Source organism: Sus scrofa, chromosome 15 (assembly GCF_054392235.1).
Source record: "Sus scrofa isolate SSC_HxYL_T2T_F1_AM1 chromosome 15, Sscrofa_HxYL_maternal_Yorkshire_Landrace_v2.0, whole genome shotgun sequence".
NCBI lineage: Eukaryota > Metazoa > Chordata > Mammalia > Artiodactyla > Suidae > Sus > Sus scrofa.
In genome coordinates, this window is record NC_139397.1 from 115392930 (window position 1) to 115416311 (window position 23382).

At 40.1% G+C, this 23382-nt stretch overlaps 1 protein-coding gene across 7 annotated transcripts in view; it reads right to left on the reverse strand.

The window, feature by feature from the left end:
- ANKRD44 (ankyrin repeat domain 44) overlaps nt 1-23382 on the reverse strand; it is a 342621-nt gene that overhangs the window by 147545 nt on the left and 171694 nt on the right. For all 7 annotated transcript variants that reach the window (XR_014830016.1, XR_014830017.1, XM_021076238.2 and 4 more), the window contains exons 3-4: nt 21980-22058; nt 8393-8463 (exon numbers count right to left, since the gene is read on the reverse strand). Coding sequence is in view for 5 of the 7 variants with exons in the window: in XM_021076238.2 (XP_020931897.1) it covers nt 8393-8463; nt 21980-22058 (150 nt within the window). In the remaining 2 variants the exon portion in view is untranslated. The remainder of the gene's footprint in view (nt 1-8392; nt 8464-21979; nt 22059-23382) is intronic.

Genomic DNA, 23382 nt, shown 5'->3' on the forward strand with positions numbered 1-23382 from the left:
TCACAGAGAAACAGGTGAACACAGCTTAAAATGAAAACCCAATTTTTAATGAATCACTCAAAAACAATTGTTTCCTGAGCAGGGTAGATGCTAGACATACAATGAGAAGCAACAGGCATGCCACTCACTGCAAAGAACTTACTTATGAGAAGATCTTCTCAATTGAAATAGAACAACTTCAGTGGTAGTTTGTATTGTGCCAAATTAGCCAAGCTGAACTACATTTCAGGTCGTGGAGTTCCCTCCAGTGCACTGTTTCATTTCTGGCCACAGAAGAAATCTGCTTGAGTTTTAGAAGGCAGACATGAAAGCACAGCCTGACTGGTGTGGCGGGTGCTGGGTGCTACTACAGTTTGTGTGTGGTATCCCTGACCAGCTGCATCACCGTGTTGGCACAGGGCAGTACCAGGTTGATGCTTCTCCAGATCATGCCATATCTTCCTCAGCATCTCCCATTCCTGAGCTGAGAGGTGAACCACCCATCTCCTTCTGCAAGGCACCCACATCCATGATGCTGAGGCAATGAGAGACAGGTAGGGGTTCCAATTTGTTCCTGTTTTCCCCCATTTCATGTCTAGCTTTTCAACTGCTGACCTGCTGGTCTATAGTGACTTTAGGATCACACAGAAACCAAGGTGCTAGCCTTCCATAAACTTCTTTAGCAACTCACACAATTGCATATGGTCTAATTCCTATAATGAATATCTGACCTGTATTTCTCCTGGTGGGTCCTCTCCCCTGATTGAACCCTGAACCTTGAACCCTGAGAGATCCACTATCTGTATTAGAAGTACAGAGGCTTTGAAGACATTTCAAGTTTATAAGCCTTTCAATGAAGAAATGGTTTTTAATACATATTTGTGCAAGAATATCAATGTTTCCCAAGCTAAGCAATAGACAGATGTGCCAGCTTTCCTGCTAAACACACATATCTTATTTGGAAAGTGTTAACAGCTAAACTCCCAAAGACCAGTCCAAATCGTCTCTGTTCTCCCCTCTTCAAGGATGCTTCCCTTTCACCAGCTATTATTAAGGGGAGAAATAAAGTAATAGCTGGAGGATCAAACTCAAAAAAGGGGAGTGGGATATAGCCAAGATGGCAGAGTGGGAAAACTCTGAACTTGTTTCCTCCCATAGGCACACCAAAACTGCAATTACTTACAGAGCAGCTGTACATGAGAATGACATGAAGACTAGCAGGAAAGAATCCCCACAACTAAAAGTATAAAGAAGGAACTACAGTGAGATGGATAGGAGGGGTCGAGATGCAATAAGCTCAGGACCCACACTCCCGGGGTCAACAACCCATAAATGGGAAGAATATCACAATCACAGGGTTCCTTCCCAAGGAGCGAGGGGTCCAAGACCCACATGTGGCCCCCCAGGCCAGGGTCCAACATCAGGAAGATGAACCCCAGAAATTCTGCTTTGAAAACCAGTAGGGCTTATGTTCAGGGGAGTTGGAGAGCTGTAGGAAACAGATGGCTCTTAAGGGCATGTGTAAAATCTCACACACTCCAGGTCCCAGGTCTTGCAGAGGCAAGAGTTGGAAAGAAATCTAGGTCAGAATCACCTGCTCTTCTTGAGAGCTGCTCAGAGAGGCAAAGGCAATTAAGACTCCACCTGAGGACGGAGATACTAGTGGCAGCCATTTGGGGAAGTTCATCCTACCATGATGTCAACACTGGAAAGTGCCATTCCTGCTAGCCTGTTCGTGCTGGGGGCTTACCTGCATTAACCCCTGGCAAAATTGACAAACCCCTGGCCAGACTCACTAAAAAGAGGAGAGAAAGAACCCAAATAACCAAAATTATAAATGAAAAAGGAGAAATCACAACGGATACAGCAGAAATACAAAAAACCATAAGAGAATACTATGAACAACTCTACGGCAACAAGTTTGACAATCTGGAAGAAATGGACAATTTTCTAGAATCTTACAGCCTGCCAAAACTGAATCAAAAAGAAACAGACCAACTGAACAGACCGATCACTAGAAATGAAATTGAAGAGGTCATAAAATCACTCCCTACCAATAAAAGTCCAGGACCAGATGGCTTCACAGGTGAATTCTATCAAACATATAAAGAGGAATTGGTGCCCATCCTCCTGAAACTCTTTCAAAAGGTTGAAGAAGAAGGAATACTCCCAAAGACATTCTATGAGGCCACCATCACCCTCATTCCAAAACCAGACAGAGATACCACCAAAAAAGAAAACTATCGGCCAATATCATTGATGAATATAGATGCAAAAATTCTCAACAAAATCTTAGCCAACCGAATCCAACAACATATCAAAAAAATTATACACCATGACCAGGTAGGGTTCATCCCAGGTTCACAAGGATGGTTCAACATACGCAAATCAATCAGCATCATACACCACATTAACAAAAACAAAGGTCAAAAATCATATGATCATCTCAATAGACGCAGAAAAAGCATTTGACAAAGTTCAACATCCATTCATGATCAAGACCCTCACCAAAGTGGGTATAGAGGGAACATTCCTGAATATAATCAAAGCCATTTATGAGAAACCCACAGCAAATATAATCCTCAATGGGGAAAAACTGAAAGCCTTCTCACTCAAATCTGGAACAAGACAGGGATGCCCACTCTCACCACTGCTCTTCAACATCGTTTTGGAAGTCTTAGCCACAGCAATTAGACAAACAAAAGAAATAAAAGGCATCCACATAGGAAGAAAAGAGATAAAACTGTCATTGTATGCAGATGACATGATACTATACCTAGAAAACCCTAAGGACTCAACCCCAAAACTACTTGAACTGATTAATGAATTCAGCAAAGTAGCAGGATATAAGATTAACATTCAGAAGTCAGTGGCATTTCTGTATACCAGCAATGAAACATTAGAAAAGGAATACAAAAATACGATACCTTTTAAAATTGCACCTCACAAAATCGAATACCTCGGAATACACCTGACCAAGGAGGTAAAGGACCTATACGCTGAGAACATAAAACTTTAATTAAAGAAATCAAAGAAGATGTAAAGAAATGGAAAGATATTCCATGCTCCTGGGTTGGAAAAATCAATATTGGAAAAATGGCCATACTACCCAAAGCAATCTACAGATTCAATGCAATCCCTATCAAATTACCCATGACATGTTTCACAGAACTAGAACAAACAATCCAAACATTTATATGGAACCACAAAAGACCCAGAATCGCCAAAGCAATCCTGAGAGACAAAAACCAAGCAGGAGGCATAACTCTCCCAGACTTCAAGAAATACTACAAAGCCACAGTCATCAAAACAGTGTGGTACTTGTACCAAAACAGACAGACAGACCAATGGAACAGAATAGAGAATCCGGAAATAAACCCTGACACCTATGGTCAATTAATCTTTGACAAGGGAGGCAGGAACATCAAATGGGAAAAGGAAAGTCTATTCAGCAAGCATTGCTGGGAAACCTGGACAGCTGCATGCAAAGCAATGAAACTAGAACACACCCTCACACCATGCACAAAAATAAACTCAAAATGGCTGAAAGACTTAAATATACGACAGGACACCATCAAACTCCTAGAAGAAAACATAGGCAAAACATTCTCTGACATCAACATCATGAATATTTTCTCAGGTCAGTCTCCCAAAGCAATAGAAATTAGAGCAAAAATAAACCCATGGGACCTCATCAAACTGAAAAGCTTTTGCACAGCAAAGGAAACCCAAAAGAAAACAAAAAGACAACTTTCAGAATGGGAGAAAATAGTTTCAAATGATGCAACCGACAAGGGCTTAATCTCTAGAATATATAAACAACTTATACAACCCAACAGCAAAAAAGCCAATCAATCAATGGAAAAATGGGCAAAAGACCTGAATAGACATTTCTCCAAGGAAGATATACAGATGGCCAGCCAACACATGAAAAAATGCTCAGCATCACTGATTATAAGAGAAATGCAAATCAAAACTACCATGAGATACCACCTCACACCAGTCAGAATGGCCATCATTCATAAATCCACAAATAACAAGTGCTGGAGGGGCTGTGGAGAAAAGGGAACCCTCCTGCACTGCTGGTGGGAATGTAAACTGGTACAGCCACTATGGAGAACAGTTTGGAGATACCTTAGAAATCTATACATAGAACTTCCATATGACCCTGCAATCCCACTCTTGGGCATCTATCCGGACAAAACTCTACTTAAAAGAGACACATGCACCCGCATTTTCATTGCAGCCCTATTCACAATAGCCAGGACGTGGAAACAATCCAAATGTCCATCGACAGATGATTGGATTCGGAAGAGGTGGTCTATATACACAATGGAATACTACTCAGCCATAAAAAAGGATGACATAATGCCATTTGCAGCAACATGGATGGAACTAGAGAATCTCATCCTGAGTGAAATGAGCCAGAAGGACAAAGACAAATACCATATGATATCACTTATAACTGGAATCTAATATCCAGCACAAATGAACATCTCCTCAGAAAAGAAAATCATGGACTTGGAGAAAAGACTTGTGGCTGCCTGATGGGAGGGGGAGGGAGTGGGAGGGATCGGGAGCTTGGGCTTATCAGACACAACTTAGAATAGATTTACAAGGAGATCCTGCTGAATAGCATTGAGAACTTTGTCTAGATACTCATGTTGCAACAGAACAAAGGGTGGGGAAAAAAATGTAATTGTAATGTATACATGTAAGGATAACCTGACCCCCTTGCTGTACAGTGGGAAAAAAATAAATATATATATATATATATAAATAAAATAAAATAAAGTAAAATAAAAAAGAAATGTGAAAGGGACTTTTCTCTTAGAGGAAAAGAAAAAGCCACAAGTAGAAATATGAAAATTATGAAGGGAAAAATATCACAGAAAAGGCAAAAATACACTAAAGGTAGTAGATCACCCACTTATAAAGCTAGTAGAAAAGTTAAAAGACAAAAGTAATAAAATCATCTACATCCACAATAAGACAAAACAAAAAGATGTAAAATACAATGTCAAAAACATTAAACAGGAGTTCCCTTGTGGTGCAGCAGGTTAAGAATCTGGCACTGTCACTGCAGCAGCTCAGGTGGCTGCTGTGACATAGGTTTGATCCCTGGCCTTGGAACTTTCACACACCTCAGGCACAGCCACAACACTCCAACAAATGTTAAACATAGCAGAGAGGAGTAAAAATGCAGGGTTGCTAGAATGTAGTCAAACTTAAGAGATCTCCAACGTGTGTGTGTGTGTGTGTGTGTGTGTGAATAGTAACCAAATATGCATAAAACAACAGAAAAGAATCTAAACATAACACTACACATAGGGAAGAGAACAAAGCAAAAAAAGAACTATAAAAACAACCAGAAAACAATTAATGGAATGGCAGTAAGTAGTAAGGACACACCTATTAATAATTGCTTTAAATGTAAATGTGCAAAGTGCTCCAGTCAAAAGACAAAGTGGCTGAATGAATTAAAAAAAAAGAAAAACCACACATATACTGCCTACAAGAGACTCACTTCAGGTCTAAAGACACAACCCAGACTGAAAGAGGATTTAAAAAGGCGTTTCATGTAAATGGAAACAAAAAAGAAAGCCGAGATAACAATACTTATACCAGACAAATAGACTTTAAAATAAAGACTGTAACAAGAGGTAAAGAAAGACACTACATAACGATCAAGGGATCAATCCAATAGGAAGATATAATAAATAAATATATATATATATATATAAACATACACCCAACACAGGAGTACCTAAATAGATAAAATATTAACAAACATAAGAGGAGAAATTGACAAAAATACAATCATAATAATAGGGGATGTTAATCCCCCACTTATATCAATGACCATCTACAAATCTTTGCAAAGATGCAAAACCAATAAGGAAAAACTGGCCTTAAATGACACATTAGGCCATAGAGAATTAATAAACACAGAACAATTCCACCAAACACAGCAGAATACACATTCATCTCAAGTGTAAAAGGACATTCTCACACATAGATCAACATGTCCCCAGTCAGTTCTAACAACAGTTACAGAGACTCTAATTTTCCTAAGAAACTTTTCAACTTGCAATGACATATTAATATGAAGACATCCTCTCTTGTAAACTTATGTACGACCCCATACATTTAAAACTTGGGGTCTCTCTCTCTTTTTTCTTTTTTTTTGGCTGCACCTGCAGCATGTAGAAGTTCCTACGCCAGGGATTGAACCCATGCCACAGCAGTGAAAATGCTGGGTCCTTAACCCACTGAGCCACGGAGGAACTCCAAAACTCAGGGTCTCCTTGTATTTAATTTTTTCCTGGCAAGAGACAATTGCAAGGGAATTTTTTCCCCCAGCACACCCACAGAGGGAGCTGGTTCCTTAAAGAAGCAACGAATAACTTTATCAGATATAAAGGTCAATCCATAGTTGGGCTGACTGAATTTGGACACTAAAGACATGCAAAGAAAGTAAGTTTACGGTTGATGGAAAAATGGATGTTTTAAGGATTGAAGCCTTTGCAGCTAGTTGAGCAACAAAGGTGGCGATCACTTGGGAAAGGCACAGAATACTGAAACCATCTGGTTTTGTGTCTTTCTGTCCCACTAGTCTACATGTTTCCTAAGAGCAGGGCCATGTGACCCATTTCTTTGTAGCTTCATCAGCAAGCACAGTCCCTGGCATATAGGAAGTGCTTAGTTAAACACTTTTTTGAACTAAAAAAAAAAAAAAAAAAAAAGTAGTTTTTATTCAAAAAGGAAACAAACCCATATTTTTCAAAAGATACTTAAGAAATTTACTAAAGATCAAATGGTCTTAAAAGACCAGGAAATACTCCTCTATGAAGGAGCCGGCCTCATGAAGCTGGTCACAGAATTCGAGCAGTCCACTGCATCTGCTTTCCCGGCTAAACCAGAAATGAAATATGGGATAAGAAGATTTTGAATTCCCCAAGGTCTGAGCCAGACAACTTAGGATCATTTGCTTCCCTCATCCCAGTTGGGCTATTTGGAAAGAGAAAACAACCAACCTCTCACTGAAACAACAGCAATAACCATAACACCTCCAATCACATAGCACAGCAAGGAAGACTATGAGCACTAAGCTGTCATCTACTAAGCCTATTGTGAAATTTCCAAGTAGTTGCCAAAGAAAAGCTGCCACTGATGACAGCCACTGACACCTGCAACACTGAATACATTCTCAGCGACACCTCTTACTCCCAGGTGTATCTGGAGAACAACATCTTCTCCAGTAGCAAAGAAGAAACTTCATTTGGTAAAATCAGCTAAAGCCTAGTCATCCAAAGCCAAGTGCTTCCAAAGTTAGAGTCTCTTGTGTCTCTGGATGGAAAGGGTACCCTCTGACTTCGAGACATGTATTCACCAGGCTTCCCTGCCACCGCCCCCCACCCCCCAATTGGTCTTCTCTTCTCATCCCTATACTTTCCCTAAACCAGCTGATCCATTTGCCATGGTTTCATGATAAGCCTCTCTGTTTCCAAGCTCTAGATCTATATCAATCACGCTAATCTATTTGCCATCTTCACCAGAATTCCCAGCATTCAAAATAAATTCTTCCTTGAGAGCCTACAATGTACTAGGCTTGAGATACATCAGGAAACAAAACACAGATCCCTCCCATCACAGTGCTTACACTCCAGTGACATGTTTGCCAAACTCAGCATGTTCACAGAGAAATGATTAGCATCCCCAAACCCTCTGCCCCGGTCTTCCCAGTTAATGGTTGTCACCACTCACCCAGTGGCTTTCTTTTGACCTCTCCTCACAAGTTCCAAATCTTGTCAGGTTTATACTTATCAATGCTGTCATCACTCCCCACTGCTCAGAGGACACCCAGGCCTCTGTTATCTGACCCAAGCTCTACTATCAGACTTATCTTCTACTACACCCTGGGGTTCTCGCTACATGTAACTGAACCCACCATTCCTTCATTTCCACGGCCCTTGTCCTATAGCATGTTTCTCTTCCTGCCTTAGCCTTTCTTCTTTCTCTTGACCTGGTAAGTCCCTACTCATCCTCTAAGGACTAGCTCAACTGACACCTCTTCTTAAAATACTACGTCTGTTCAAGAAGACAATTATTTGCTTCCTCCTCCAATTCAGTTATAATACTATACCTATCTACTTACCTGTTTACAGCCCCCTCCAGGCTGAAAATTCACTGACGTCAAGCATCACATCATCCCTCTTGGACCACCCCAACCAGCCCCTAGCACCATGCCTGGCATGCAGAAGGCGCTCAGATAAACAGCTGTTTAATTCAATAACCCTCCTGCATTCGAAGTAAAAGCCTTTGCTCCCCAGTGAGAATCCATAATTTAGCAGAAAGCATATTTCTCTTTCTAGGAACTGGAGGTGCTAGATTAAATAAGATAATCACTCACTTCACTTCTGGAGGCAACAGCCCGGTGCAGCGGGGTCAGCCACATGTTGTCCTTGGCATTTACACGAGCTCCTGGAACCAAACAGCACAGATTAGAGGCATAACACAGTCAGGGCTGGTTCTGCTGATGTGAAATCAGACGCTATAGCCTGTGCTCTCATTTGCCTGCTATCACTACCCCGTTTTGTTTTGTCTTTCCTTTATATCAGTCATGTGCTCTCTAGCCTCCAGGCAGGAGGAGATACCCAGAGCAGTAGAAGCAGCAAGAACAGGAGCTAAGAATGTCATAAGAATTGGGTAAAGACTGGATGAGAAAGAACACTGTCTCACTAGGTAGGAGATACAGTTGTAAGAAAGCTGAGACTCTCCAAGACTTCTATAGAAATGTAGACTGTGAAGAATAAAGAACTTCTCAGGGTATGTGTGTTCTTGAATATAATATATATCCCTGAATATAAGATATATAATCATATACATTGTTTCACTTTTAGCTATTAAGCATATTTATCTCACAGGACACACAACATCATTCTTGGCCAACATTTAGGATGAGCAGCCTTCCAACAAAGGTATGCTAGAGGCTGATGAGATTTCAAACAAATCTGTGAAGTTGAGTCCTAATGAGATTTGATCTAGGCTGAGGGGATTAGCAGAAATCCATTTTATCCAGGACTCCCAATTATTTCTCTTGGACCAGCCCAATATTTCAGTAGGAAGAAGCCAGCTTCCGTGGAGCTTTTGGACAGACGCAACATGAAGCCTATGTAGGCAGATCACAGCTCCACCATGGGGTGGCAGACAGGCTCACGCACCAGCCAGAGCCGGGTCCCCCTGAGGGATGGGCCCCAGGCTCAGTTCTCTGGGAACCACATCATCATCATGGAGCAGCAGCTCCATGGGAGTGGATTCCTAGAAAGTCAGGTATGCCCTCCTCCCATGACACCCACACAATTTCTCCATGAGTGCAAGCCCACCAAGCTACAATTGAACCACTGCAACACCCAATATGAGCTTCCTTTTTTTTGGAATCCAGATTTTGATCAGTCTTCTAGTCAGAGATGGAAAATGTTATAAAAGGGCTACAAAAGAAGAGGAGGAGACAGTATCTATGATGTCTTCGTAGATGCAATAAGAGAAGCCTATTTTACCCTTAGGACAACAAGGAAGGATGCTTAGGAGGATGAAGAGTGGAGGGATGGATCTAAGAAACTGGGAAGCAAAGAAGAGAGGAAATGCAAAGGAGGAGGCTCTGGCAGAAAGGCTGAGAAAGTGAGTCCAGTGTAAGCACAGGCTGACTAATCTTTGTGAGGCCGAGGCCAGCGGACAGCTAAAAAACAGGAACCATGTGTTAAAAAAACAAAACAAATAAACAAAAAATCAGCAGGAGACTTTCAAGGGTAAAGGTGAGCTAGAAATTTAAGACACTAAAAGGAAATAACAAATCATAAAACTTACACTGTTTTTCCTCTTTAACTGAAGAACAATATAAATAATTATAATGCTAGAAAACGAGCATATAATAATCCCTAAAAGAAAGAGAGAGAGAGAATGACTCTTCTTCCCTCATTGTGATTTCATTAGTTGGAGACAGAACCAGGCACAAGTGTTGTTTAAAAGCTCCCCAGGACCCCAGGTCACTGTAATAAGCTATCAAGGTTGAGAGCCACTGATAAATTGTTGCTTAGTTTATTAATCTTAAAGTTATTCTAATCCTAATTTTACTAACTCCATCCAGGCAGCCTACCTGAAAAGTAGGTAAAAACCAAATAAAGTCCCTCCCCAGCAGAAGGAAGTCCTGGGCTAAATGTTCTAGAGTGAAATGAATGAGATCTGAGAAAGACAGCAGGATTCATGGTCAGAGGACCCAGATTTGAGTCCAGCGACAAGAGCCACTACTCTGTAAAAGGAGGCTAACAACACAATAATACTTCTCCACCCCACCTCTAGAGGTGGTTGGAAGAATCAAATGAATTTGCATGTGCTTTGTAAATTGGAAAGCACTAGAAAAACATTAGCAATTCTTACTTCCAAATTCCCTCCAATGTCTCATTTACTTCTAAATCTACACTTCAGGTTTTTAAGGAAGTGAGAGGCTTAGTCTTTGCCCAGCAAAGGCAAGAGAAATCAAAAACAAAGATTTAAGTACACAAAGAACCATCACCTAGAATTTGCACAAACAGGTATCTTCTGAAGATTAGGAGACTCAAGTGCTAGAGAATGCTGGGAAGGAAGAAACCCTGATGAGCAGAAAAAATTTGTGAACTGTAGAGTAAAATTTTCACTACCAAAAAACAAGTCTTAGCTTTCCTCTCCTAAGTCTTTGTTCCAAGAGAGCATCAGGTAATTATTACAAAGCCTACCTTTCTGGTTTAGAAACAAAGAGTCTTTAGCCCTCAGGTCCTACCTAGTATTTCCTCTTCCAACATTCTGGAAGCTCTTCGACCCCTTTAAAATTGCCCATCTTTTTGTCATGTCTTCACCTAGGCCATAAATATGTATATTTTACCAGACTGTGCTTATACCTGCATATCAGAAGACAGACCTTTTATTCTCTCCAGTAAGTCAAATGTATGTTTGTTACTTAATTCTAGGCTGTTTCTTTGATGCTCATGTCAAAAGCATCACCCAGATTTCACACCATCCTGAAGGGCTGGATTCCAATCCCATTCCCTACCAGGAGAGATGGCTACATCAAAGTAACCCTTCAGACTCCCTGTCCATCTTCACCCATGTCACGAAGCCCAATCAGTCATCTGTGAGGAAGAACATCTGGCCCCAAGTCTCCTCTGAGTCTGGGAATGAATTTTCACCTGGCTGTCTGCATGATGATCCTTTCAACACTTCAGTCACTCCTTCCTTTAGTATGTTTGTAAGATGGAATGCTTCACGGGACAGACTGACACCTGCTATGGGCAACATGTCAGTTCGGCCTCAGAGCTTCTGAATTAGCGTTCTCTGGTGGAAATGGAACGTGAGCCAAGTATATAATTTAAAATTTTCTGGGAGTTCCCATCGTGGCTCAGTGGAATAAACCCAACTAGTATCCATGAGGATGTGGGTTCGATCCCTGGCCTTGCTCAGTGGCTTAAGGATCCAGCATCTCCATGAGCTGTGATGTAGGTCGCAGAGGTGGCTCAGATCCCCCATTGCTGTGGCTGTGGTGTAGGCCAGTGACTGCAGCTCCAATTCGATCCCTCGCCTGGGAGCTTCCATATGCCTCAAATGCAGCCTTAAAAAGCCACACTTTTTTTTTTAACTACATTAAAAAGTAGTAAAAAAAAAAACAAGTAAAAGTAACTTTAGTAATACATATGAACTCAATATATCCAAAATACTATGTAATTGAGTTGTTTAAATTATTGAGATAATTCACATTCTTTTTGTTCACGCTAAAGCTCCAAAATCCAATGTGTATTTCACACTCTCAGCAGACCTCCATTCACATTGGTCACCCTTCAAGTGTTCAATAGCCACAGCTGGAATGTGGCTATCTAGATCTAAAAAAATGCTAGGTGGTAGAGCCCAGGCTTGGCTACTCGTCTGCTTCAGTAGTTCTGTCCAGTTCTAAAGAGCTATGATTCTGTCATTGGAGCTGTGAAATTTCTAAGAGCCCTGTTAAAAATTGCTAACATGGTCTGAGCTCTGACTCTGCATACTAATGTATGTTTAGTCCACTTAAAAGGGAGATAGTACTATAATGCCAGTTTTATAGATGATGGAAGCGAGGCCATGAGAAGTAGTATGCTCCAGGTCTCCAGCTAGGAAATGGATTTGAACCCTGGTGGTCTGACTTCAAGGCCAAGCTCTAGGGCACTGTGCCTCACTTCATAACTAGCAACATTCATGTAGCATGCAACTAATATTGACTTGAGTTCCCACTTTCCCCAGCCCTTAGAGTCACTTTTCTCTCCCTCTTTCTCTGTGTGTATATATATATATATATATTCTCCCTTGATTTCTTCCTTCTTTCTCATATTTTTCCTTTAATTCTGAACACTGGTTATTACAATAGTATGGAACAGAAATACATATTTTATTATTTGTGGTTTTTCACAGAGTAAAACTATATATAAATTTGAAAAACTAATGCATGAAAAAACCCAAATGGCAAGACACAGACAAACAAACAAACAACAAAAAAGCTACTTCCCAAAACTCACCTGGGAGAAGCAAGTGAAAGCAACATTAACAAAGCATATCACACCCATCAAACTGGGGAAAATAAAATGCCCAATGTCAAGAGTCAACCAGGGTATAGAGCAACAGGGAGATTTAGATACTGTTGGTGGGAGTGTGAATTAGTTCAACCTCCTTGGAAACAGGTTGGTACTATCTAATAAAATCAATGGCATGCATGCCCTGCTGCCCAGCAATTCCCTCAATCATACACCCTAGAGAAACTCTCAACCATGCACAAGAATGTTCTCTGCAGCATATGAGCAACAGCAAGAAATTGGAATCCTAAATGTTGATCAAGGGGCAAACGTATAAATACATTGTGGTCTATTTGTACAATGGAATGCTACACTTAATGAACAGATTGAAGTTCTATACACAAACATATGCCCTCCAAAAACCAAACACTGAATGAATAAGTGAAGTTGCAAGAATAACACTAATGGCTTAATACCAGTTACGTAAAGTTTTTAAATTTACAAAAATTATGAAATATGTTGTTTATAGATGCATAGACATGAAATAAAAGTAATAAATGTGCTTGAAGAAAACAACTGCCATTTCTGGATAATGTTTGCCTCTAGGGAGGGAGGGTAGGAAAGGATAAAGCAAGAATACAACGAGATGCTGCTGTGCAGCACTGGGAACCATGTCTGATCACTTATGATGGAGCATGATAATGTGAGAAAAAAGAATGTATACATGTAGGTGTAACTGAGTCACCATGCTGTATAGTAGAAAATTGACAGAACACTATAAACCAGCTATAATGGAAAAAAATGAAAATTATAAAAAAAAGAATACAATGGGCTTCAATGCTTATTCCCTTCAATGTTTATTGCGTCTTCGATTTTTTTTTCATTTTTTAAAAGATATAATACAAATGTAGAAAAAAATCTTAAAATTTAAAGTTTGATACACACAGGTATTAATTACATTATCCTCCATACTTTTCTGTATGTTTGAGATAGTTTCTAACAAAATACTTTTAAGACAGCTAATGTATTTGAAGTTTTATGTCTCTTACTGAAAATGGTTGGGGTGGGGGAATTAATTACGTTGCTTTTTCTTACACTTTTTTTCTCAGTTATTGGCCCTTCTTGATTTAAAAAAAAAAAAAAAAGTGACACTTTTATGTAAAACTGCCCAGTCTCTTCCAGGACTTTCCTAAGACTCACCCAGGTAAGACAACAGGAGTAAGAACTGCTGTTGGATTTATACGTGACTTCATTCAGTGCAATTTGAAAAAAAAAAAAAATCAAGTTAACCATGTCTAACTTTAAGGTCTTACTGTTATTTCGTCTCATGCTCTCCTCTCCCCATTATCTCTGACCACAAAGGTAAACTCCCCAGCTGTCAAAGAGAGGCAAGTCGGCACACCCAGGGAAGGCAGGACCTCAGAAGCCTGTGCCTACCCAAAGGTGGGAGAGCTCTAGAATCGTATGGCTTCTTTTGCTGTGTTCCCAACCATTTCATCACCACATTTTGAATCTAGGCATCTCATCCCAGTAGCTCCTTCATCAGCCCACCTACCATGATATTGAAAAGGGCAGAGGACACGTGAGTAGTACATGCCCACCTGTGTCTACCTGCTTTGGCCACTGCAGGTTCAAATCTTACCTTCAATCCCCTCTTTTTTTTCCTCCCTCCTTCCTCCCCCCTCCTCACTTTTCCTCCCTCCTCCCTCTCTTTCTCATACATACAACCTATTTCTGTCTTTTTAGGTGTGCATTAGAATGCTGTATCTAGAAGAAATAACTACGGGTAAATAGTAAGACCAATCTTTAAGGATGACTTATGAAAGGACAGTCATACATGTAAAATACTGGAAACAACTTTGGCATTAGACAAGAGATGGTTAAGTAAAATACTTTATATAAAATTATTATGTCGTATAGACATACAATAGAGCTGTGATGCTTTTATTGATTGTCTTCTTAGGACCACACCTATGACATATGGAAGCCTCCAGGCTAAGGGTCAAATCGGAGCTGTAGTTGCAGCCCTACACCATGGCCACAGCAATGCCAGATCCAAGCTGCAAGTGATGCCAACCAGCTCACTGGCAACGCCAGACCCTTAACCAGAGCAAGGCCAGAGATCAAACCTGCACCCTCATGGATACTAGTCAGGTTCGTTACCTCTTAGCCACGATGTAAATTCCTAGCTGTGATGCTTTATATGAATGCTTAATAATGTGCAGAGATGTTCAGAAACTATGGTTAGGTGAAAAAAAAAAAAAAAGCAAGTGCTAAAACATGACATATGGAATGAGCCCGTTTTTGTAAAAACATTGCACATTTTAGAAGGATGTACCACAAAAGCCCTGCGCTCACCTCCTGGCTCATGGTAAACACTATATAATTGCTTGCTAACTATTATCTAGGTAGAGTCAGGGAACTAAAGGATAGAGAAGGAGGGCATCTGCCACTGGCACAGTTCTAAGTCCAGCAAAGACCTTAGTTAACAGCTGCCAATGAAGGATGCTTTCTGGTTCAAAGAGAGATGCAGCAATGCCTCCTCAACTGAACTGGCTTGAACAGGAGCTATGAAAATCCACTTATTACCATGAACAGCAACAGACCTACTTTACTTCATGTTTTGATCATACAAATAATACATGAAAGCATTCTTTTAAAAGATAGATTGTTACAAATTTAGGTAAAGTCTCCTTTGAGAATCATCCCCAGCACTGGGCTCTCTCCACCCCATGAAGAAAACTACTGCTCTGTGGAGTTCCCGTTGTGGCACAGTGATTAACGAATCGGACTAGGAACTGTGAGGTTTCGGGTTCGATCCCTGCCCTTGCTCAGTGGGTTAAGGATCCAGCGTTGCCGTGAACTGTGGTGTAGGTTACAGATATGGCTTGGATCCCACGTTGCTGTGGCTCTGGTGTAGGCCGGTGGCTACAGCTCCGATTCAACCCCTAGCCTGGGAAACTCCATATGCCGTGGGAATGGCCCAAGAAATGGCAAAAAGACCAAAAAAAAAGAAAAAAAGAAAAAGAAAACTACTGCTCTGAGTTTAGTATGTGAGCTTCTGGTTTCTTTCATGTCTTCATATGCAAATATGTATACCCATGGAAAATCAGAATTAAGCTGAGTGGCCAATCCAATATTCTTTTTGTATATTTGAAATATTACACAGTAATTTAAAAAATCTATATGCACTGTTTCATAAGTCTGCTTTTATGTATATTGTGTCATATTGTAACAACATTCTAAATTTCCTTGTTTCACTCATTAATACAATTTTCATACCTATGTTGATATTTAGAGAATGAATCCATTCTCTTTCATTGCCACATGTATTACACCACATAAATACACATTTTTTAGACATTCCCTCTGTTGGAGTATTTATTGTTTCTAATATTTTACTAGTCAAACAATGCTACTATGAACATCCATAAAATGACTATGCAAATATGCAAGTATTTATTCAGGACTCATAATAGAAATGGACTTTCTGTGTCATCAGTCATGCACACTTTTGGTTTTAATAGAAAGTGAAATAGAAAAGAAATAGAAAATAGAAAGCTCAACCCTCCAAAGTGAGCCAGTTTACGCACTCACAATGTATGATTGCTTAATTTCCCCACATTCTCATCAACACTTGTTATCATCAGTTATTTAAAACATGGCAAATCTGACTGGAAGAAAACGATAGCACATTTTTGTATTTTCCTACTTAACAGTGAGGTTGGGCATCTTCCAGTGTTTGTTTACTGGTCATTTGCAATTCATTCTCAGAGAACGGCTTTTTCATATTCTTTGCCCATTTCCCCTATCTTTCTAGTATGTTTTTTTGTATAATTCATATGTAGACATTTATACTGAATTGTTCTTACTATCATTATGTATGTATTCTGAAAAATTGTTCAGTTTCATGTAGATCCAAATGTGGCTTTTAATATTGAAATTCTTTCCAGGAGAAAAATGACCCTGAGTTTGCGGGGCAGCACAAAGCAACACACCCGCAGTGTGTAACAAACACCACCAGCACTGTGTTTGTGCAGCTTCAGGGTCCCTGGAGGAACTGAAAGACAATTTGAAATCTGGGAAGTCGGTTCTTTCAGCCACTGTTCAAGTCTTCCATTCCTCCACTAATCCTCCTCCACAAGGATGAACAGGCAGCTGCCAGGGAAACGTCCTTTCCCAGAACAACGAAATTATTATGACAAAAGCAGAGTTATCCGACAGGAGACTGAGCTGTATTTCATCAGTGTCATCCGGTGCCACTGGCTTCCTCATCCTCTTCCTCAGAACACATCCAGCCAGGAGTCTTGTTTACATGTCACAGGGAGATGTCAGATGGTTTTGAGTTGAATATTTATAACTGATTTTTCTAAAGGAAGCTTCATGTTATTTACCTGCCTGTCAGGCACCATTGTGCGCTGAAGGACACAGAGTCTGCATGTCTAATGACTTAAAGGCAAATGCTTTTTACCCAAGGACATTTTAAAGCTTATAAATTTGTTTAAAAATCACTAGGCTATCTTGATTCTTCAGAAACAAAGACCCAACTAAAAGTTATGAGCTTTAAACTCTAACTAGAAATTAAGTACATTTTTTAAAATCTTATTCCTATTACCGCTTGATTTTATTTTCATAGACACCAGGAGTAAAGGGAGCTCTGAGCATCTTTTCCAGAGGCAATATTTCTGTTCTCTTAGCCCTGTCATCTAGGAAGAAGTAGAACAAAGAAAAAGCTAGACTAAATGACTAAAAATCTTATACGCCAGAGAGAATAACTGATTTTTAAGGCTGGCTTAGCCAACATTTAGCTTTTAATTATAGAAATAAATATGAAAGAAAGATCATATGAGATATGATTACAATATAGTGAGACCATCTTGCTATTGATTTAAAAAAAAAAAAAAAAAAAGCCAAACAGACCAAATCCTATTAAAGCCCAGGAACACTGTCTTTCAAAGCAATGACCTTGGAAGAGTGTATGAAAATTCCATGTATGTGGCAATTGCTCAAAACATTTAAAAAATTCCCTCTTGGACTTGCCTTCAGGGCCAGCTAATACGCCCACCAGCAAATGGTCCACTACTTTTCAATCGTATCATATTAGAGGCCAAAATCAGCATTGCCTCATTTAATCACCCCTCTTTCGCCAGACCCCCCCTCCCAAAAAAATAAAATCCAACCTCAAAGGATGAGTAGTTGTTATTCATGAGAGAATCAAAAGAATGACCTGCCATCGGCTCTGGAGGCAATTTGCACTGGGAGGGGTAATCACAATTTGAAAAATCACAGGAAATAATGTTACAGAAATACCACTTGTTTGATGGCCTACATCCTAATAAATTCATTGTTCTTATTTAAAAAATTTTTGGTTTGTTTGTTTGCTTTTTAGGGTTGCACCCGCGGCATACGGAGGTTCCCAGGCTAAGGGTCAAATCGGAGCTACAGCCGCTGGCCTACGCAACAGCCACAGCAACGCCAGATCTGAGATGCATCTGCGACCTATACCATGGCTCACAGCAATGCCGGATCCTTAACCCACTGCTCGAGGACAGGGATCGAACCCCACACCTCAAGGTTCTTAGTCAGATTCGTTCCCACTGCATCACAATGGGAACTCCTTGTTTGTTAATTTTTAATTAGTAGTTACAACTCACAAACACTCCTGTATTAGAGCATGGGTACTTTCAGTTTTCTTCCTTTCGCCCTGAACTCTCTAACCCTTGTGTGTTCCCAGAGTTTCTCTACAGGGTATGGTTACTGTAACTGTTTTTCTGTGTGATCTGCTTCCTTTATCTCGACCCTAGTCTTTCTTTGTTTTTTAATTTTTTATTACTCAATGAATTTATTACATTTATAGTTGTACAATGATCATCACAATCCAATTTTATAGGATTTCCATCCCACAACCCCAGCGCATCCCCCCACTGCCCGAACTGTCTCCTTTGGGAACCGTAAGTTTTTCAAAATCTGTGAGTCAGTATCTATTCTGCAAAGAAGTTCACTGTGTCTTTTTTTCAGATTCTACATGGCAGGGAGGGCACTAATGTTGGTGTCTCATTATCTGACTGACTTCCCTTAGCATGATAATTTCTAGGACCCTTGTCTCTTAATGCTTAGCCACGAATTGGTTCACATTGACCTCATTCACACATCTATGGGCAAATGATTTGGCAAGTTCTTGACCTTCTCTCTGCTTTAATCCTGCCTCAGCCAGTTCCAGAACAGAAGCCAGAGGCAGGTGAGGGAAATAAAAGCAGACTGTGGACCGTAGTTAGAAGAAGAGGAAATCTACAAGGTCTGAATTCTTCCCTGTCTGCTCAGAGGCATTCACGGTTCCATCTGCCTGGCTAACAAGAAATAATGTCAGTAGGAATCTAGTGGGGTTGGGTTACACTATGCTCTGTGAGTTAATACAACAATGGAGAACACAGCTGTAACGGGCAATTCTGGCAAAACCAAAGTATTTGTCCAACATGGGAATCATTAGCACCTCATTCATTATTAAACTAAAAAACAGTTTGGTTGGTTTCCTTAAAGGGTCAGCTGCCAGATGTAAACTCAGAGATGAAATCATCGCTCTTGCAATGATATTTCTTTAGGAATATAATATACAAATTGAAAAAAGGATCTTTCAGGGAAATTTAAACCATGCAAATTCCAAGAGTTTGCCTAAGCTTCCACAGTTGAGCAAGATTTCTAAAGAACTTTCCCAATGCTCTCCCATCCTCTTAGTCTTCTTAATTTGATGAGGGGCAGAGGAAAATTTCCATAGCATGTGCCACCCAACCTTATACTAGAGACATTAATAGCTCAGTGATTCTTCCTAGATGACTGGGCTAAGAGAGCAGATCAAGATATACAGAACAGTTTCTCCTGGCTCTACTGCATGAGCCCTGTTTAAAAGAGGCTGGTGTACTCTATGCTCACGTGAAGGTGAAAATCAAGTTTTTCAATTAACAGCCCCCAGATTCCTGGGGAAAAAAAAACAAAAAACCAGATGGGTCAATTTCATTCTGTGCAATTAAAATGCTCCCCTTCAGATGCAGAAAAATAAATAAAAGCCAAAGAACTGAAGCTGAGGGTCTAAGACAAAGTTTTGAATTTTCACCTTCATGAACCAAGCATTTCTTGAAACTCTGTGTTGTCTCTTAGTATGACATTTAGATGTGAGTAAAACTGGCTGGGGCAGGACCATTAGGTGTCACAGCACAAAATGCTTTATTTTGCACCCTCACTGATTCTGTCTCCAATTTTCCATGGGCCAAATTTCTACTGCTGGGGCAACCAGCCAGGTGTGTGCTGGCTCTTAGCCACAGGCTGTGCCAGCACCAAACAATACATGTTTGCCTGGAACACAGCCCTGAAACATCTTTAGAATTACGAGAAGGAAGGCTGTTCTCAAGTGCTTAAAAAATACCAAAAGGAATCTCACCTAAGCTCCACGAGATTGTCAGGAGCGTTGAAGGGCACAGAACACTTGTTTCCTAGGAAAACCCACCATAAGAACAGGAACACGTCTTCCCAATTAATTCCATGTCTTGGCTGTTGTAAATACTGCTGCAATGAATTTGGATGCAACATGGATGGACCTACAGGTTATCACACTAAGTGAGGCGAGTCAGACACAGCAGACAAACACCCTATGATATCACTTCCATGTGGAATCTAAAAAAAAGGATACAAATGAACCTATGTGCAGAACAGAAATAGACTCATAGACTTTAAAAACAAACTAAAGGTTATCAAAGGGGACAGGTGGGAGGGAGGGATGGACTTGGGTTTGGGACTGGCATATGCACACTCTGGTATATGGAATAACTGGCCGACAGGGACCTGCTGTACAGTACAGGGAACTCCACCCAATATTCTGTGATGGTCTATATGGAAAAAGAATTTGAAAGAGAATGGATGTGTGAACATGTATAACTGAATCACTTTGTTGTAGAACAGAAATTATCACAACATTGTAAAGCAACTATACTTCAATAAAACTTTAAAACAGGAAAAAAGAACACGAACACAACAAAAATGAAGGCAATGAGTCTTCTTTGTGTATCATGGCACAATTCTTGCTTCTTTTCACAATGTCTTCTACATCTGCTTGAATACCGTATCAGTGCCTACCTTTGCATAGCTGACTTTGGAATTTTACAGTTTCCCTTCACTACTGCACACAAAGGTAAAACCTTATTGTAGGCCTTATGCAGTCTGTGGGCAGAAGCATTTCCTCCAGATTTGAATCTCCCCAAACTAAAGGAAGGAGGAAGAAAGCCAGCGGGTCTGCACACAAGCCACACTAAGATACTTGCATGTGTTCAGATTCATTCCGGGGATTTGTCTAGCAAATACTCAAGGAAGAAAGCACATATTGGTTTTGGAAACCTGCTTGGTGAGATGCACCATGCACATACAGGTTTCAAAAAGTAAAGCACTGGCATTTTAAAACATGATGATGTATTTTAAATCCATAGAAAAATAAAGAAAATAATAATCACAAAGACCAGGACACACACAGATCTGATCTAACACGTATTGGCCATATTTACTCCCATTTTTCTTAAAAAAGAAAATACTTTATGGAGTTATAGTCTCTTTTGTACCCTCCCCTGAAGACATAGGCAACCACTCTCCAGAAGCTGATGTTTCCTTCCCTGTTCGTACGCTTTGATTACATCGTTAGAGTCATGAATCCATAAACAAAACACAGTACTGCTTTGCAATGCAATTTAAATATATGTAAATATACACACATTTATATGTATGTGTTCATGTAGACTTTAAAGAACCAGTTTATTTGTTTGTTCTATTTTCTTTACAATAAAAAAAAAATAAAAGATATCCAAATGTGCTGAAGTCATCTACAATACTGGGCCTCATTAGACAGTCAGGAATCTGACTTCCAAAGCAATATAAAGGTTTTACTGGAGAAGTCATTTACAATAAGGGGAACATTGTCCTTCATTCACTGATAAAATCAATGATCAAATAAACTTATACGAACACAACAAAGAAATTTTGTTTGGGTTCGTTGTAAGAGTCAATCCAGTAAATTGATCATTTAAATTTTTATCTGCAAAATGTTAATACAGATTTAGGTCCAAGGATGGCTATTCTTTATATCATCATTTGAAACAGGGGAAAAATGCCCATACGTTAAATACCCAACACTAGGGAAATAGTTAATAAGTTATGTAAGATAGACTAATCTGAGACAAAATTTTTTGAAGAATATATAATGGTATGGAAAAGTGATTATAAGTAAATGGAGGATAAAAGAGCAGGATAGTAACTACATGTGGTAGAACTCATTTGTATTTATCGGTTGTTAAAAATTATCTATCATAAGTATATATAGCTCGTAATTAGGAGAAATGAAATAAATAAATCAATAAATTTGTATCTGCTGTTGACTTTTAAGTACAGCTTGTATTTACCTGACAGAATCAGGAGTTCAATGATCTCTGCATCTCCCAGAAACGCAGCCACGTGAAGCGGGGTTCGCTTCTCAGAATCCTAAAACAATGGCAAAGATAAACAAGTCAGTGGCAGCAGAAGGTGCCTTTGTAGATATTGTAAGACATGTCCCTCCCTCTGAGGTTAATGCTTGTGGGAGGGAGTGAAGGCCAAATACCTACTCAGGTGAGCTCTGGTCACATATTTTTCTCAGCATCTCCCACAGTCACATGTATGAAAGATCCTGATTTCTGGGTCTACGTTTGTATTTGCCTCCCTGTTCCTTTTGCTGAAGCCCAGTTCAGGTCAAGGATGGACCATGATGCACTGGAGGACAAAACTCAATTTATTTTTAAACCTTCAATGTGGTTTAAAAAAAATTTGAATCTTGCTACCTGCCTTAACAGCATAGTTCACAGCTTCCAGTGATTTTTTTTTTTTTTTGTCTTTTTTGTCTTTTGTCTTTTGCTGCTGTTGTTGTTGTTGCTATTTCTTGGGCCGCTCCCGCGGCATATGGAGGTTCCCAGGCTAGGGGTTGAATCGGAGCTGTAGCCACCGGCCTACGCCAGAGCCACAGCAACGCGGGATCCGAGCCGCGTCTGCAACCTACACCACAGCTCACGGCAACGCCGGATCCTTAACCCACTGAGCAAGGGCAGGGATTGAACCCGAAACCTCATGGTTCCTAGTCGGATTCGTTAACCACTGCGCCACGACGGGAACGCCGCTTCCAGTGATTTTACAGGTGGCCAAGAGGCACATGAGAAGATGCCCAACATCACTCATTATTAGAGAAATGCAAATTAAACCTACAATTAGTTACCACCTTACACCAGTCAGAATGGCCATCATCAGAAAGTCTACAAATAATAAATGCCAGAGAGGGTGTGGAGGAAAGGGAACCCTCCTACACTGTTAGTGGGAATGTAAGTTGGTGCAGCCACTATGGAGAACAGTATGGAGGCTCCTCAAAAAACTAAAATTAGGAGTTCCTGCTGTGGTACAACAGGTTAAGGATCTGGCACTGTCTCCGTGGTGGTGTATGTTACTGCTGAGGCTTAGATTCGATCCTTGGTCCGGGAACTTCCATATGCCATGGTGCAACCAAAATATAAAAAAAATAAATAAAAATAAAACTGTCATATGATCTAGCAAGCCTACTCCTAGGCATATGTCTGGATAAAATTATAATTCAAAAAAACACTTGCACCCAATGTTCAAAGCATCACTATTTACAACAGCCAAGACATGGAAACAAACCTTAATGTCCATTGACAGAGGAATGGATAAAGATGTGGTTTGTAAAGATATATACAATGGAATATTATTCAGCCATAAAAGGAATAAAATAATGCCATATGTGGCAAAATAAATGGACCTCGAG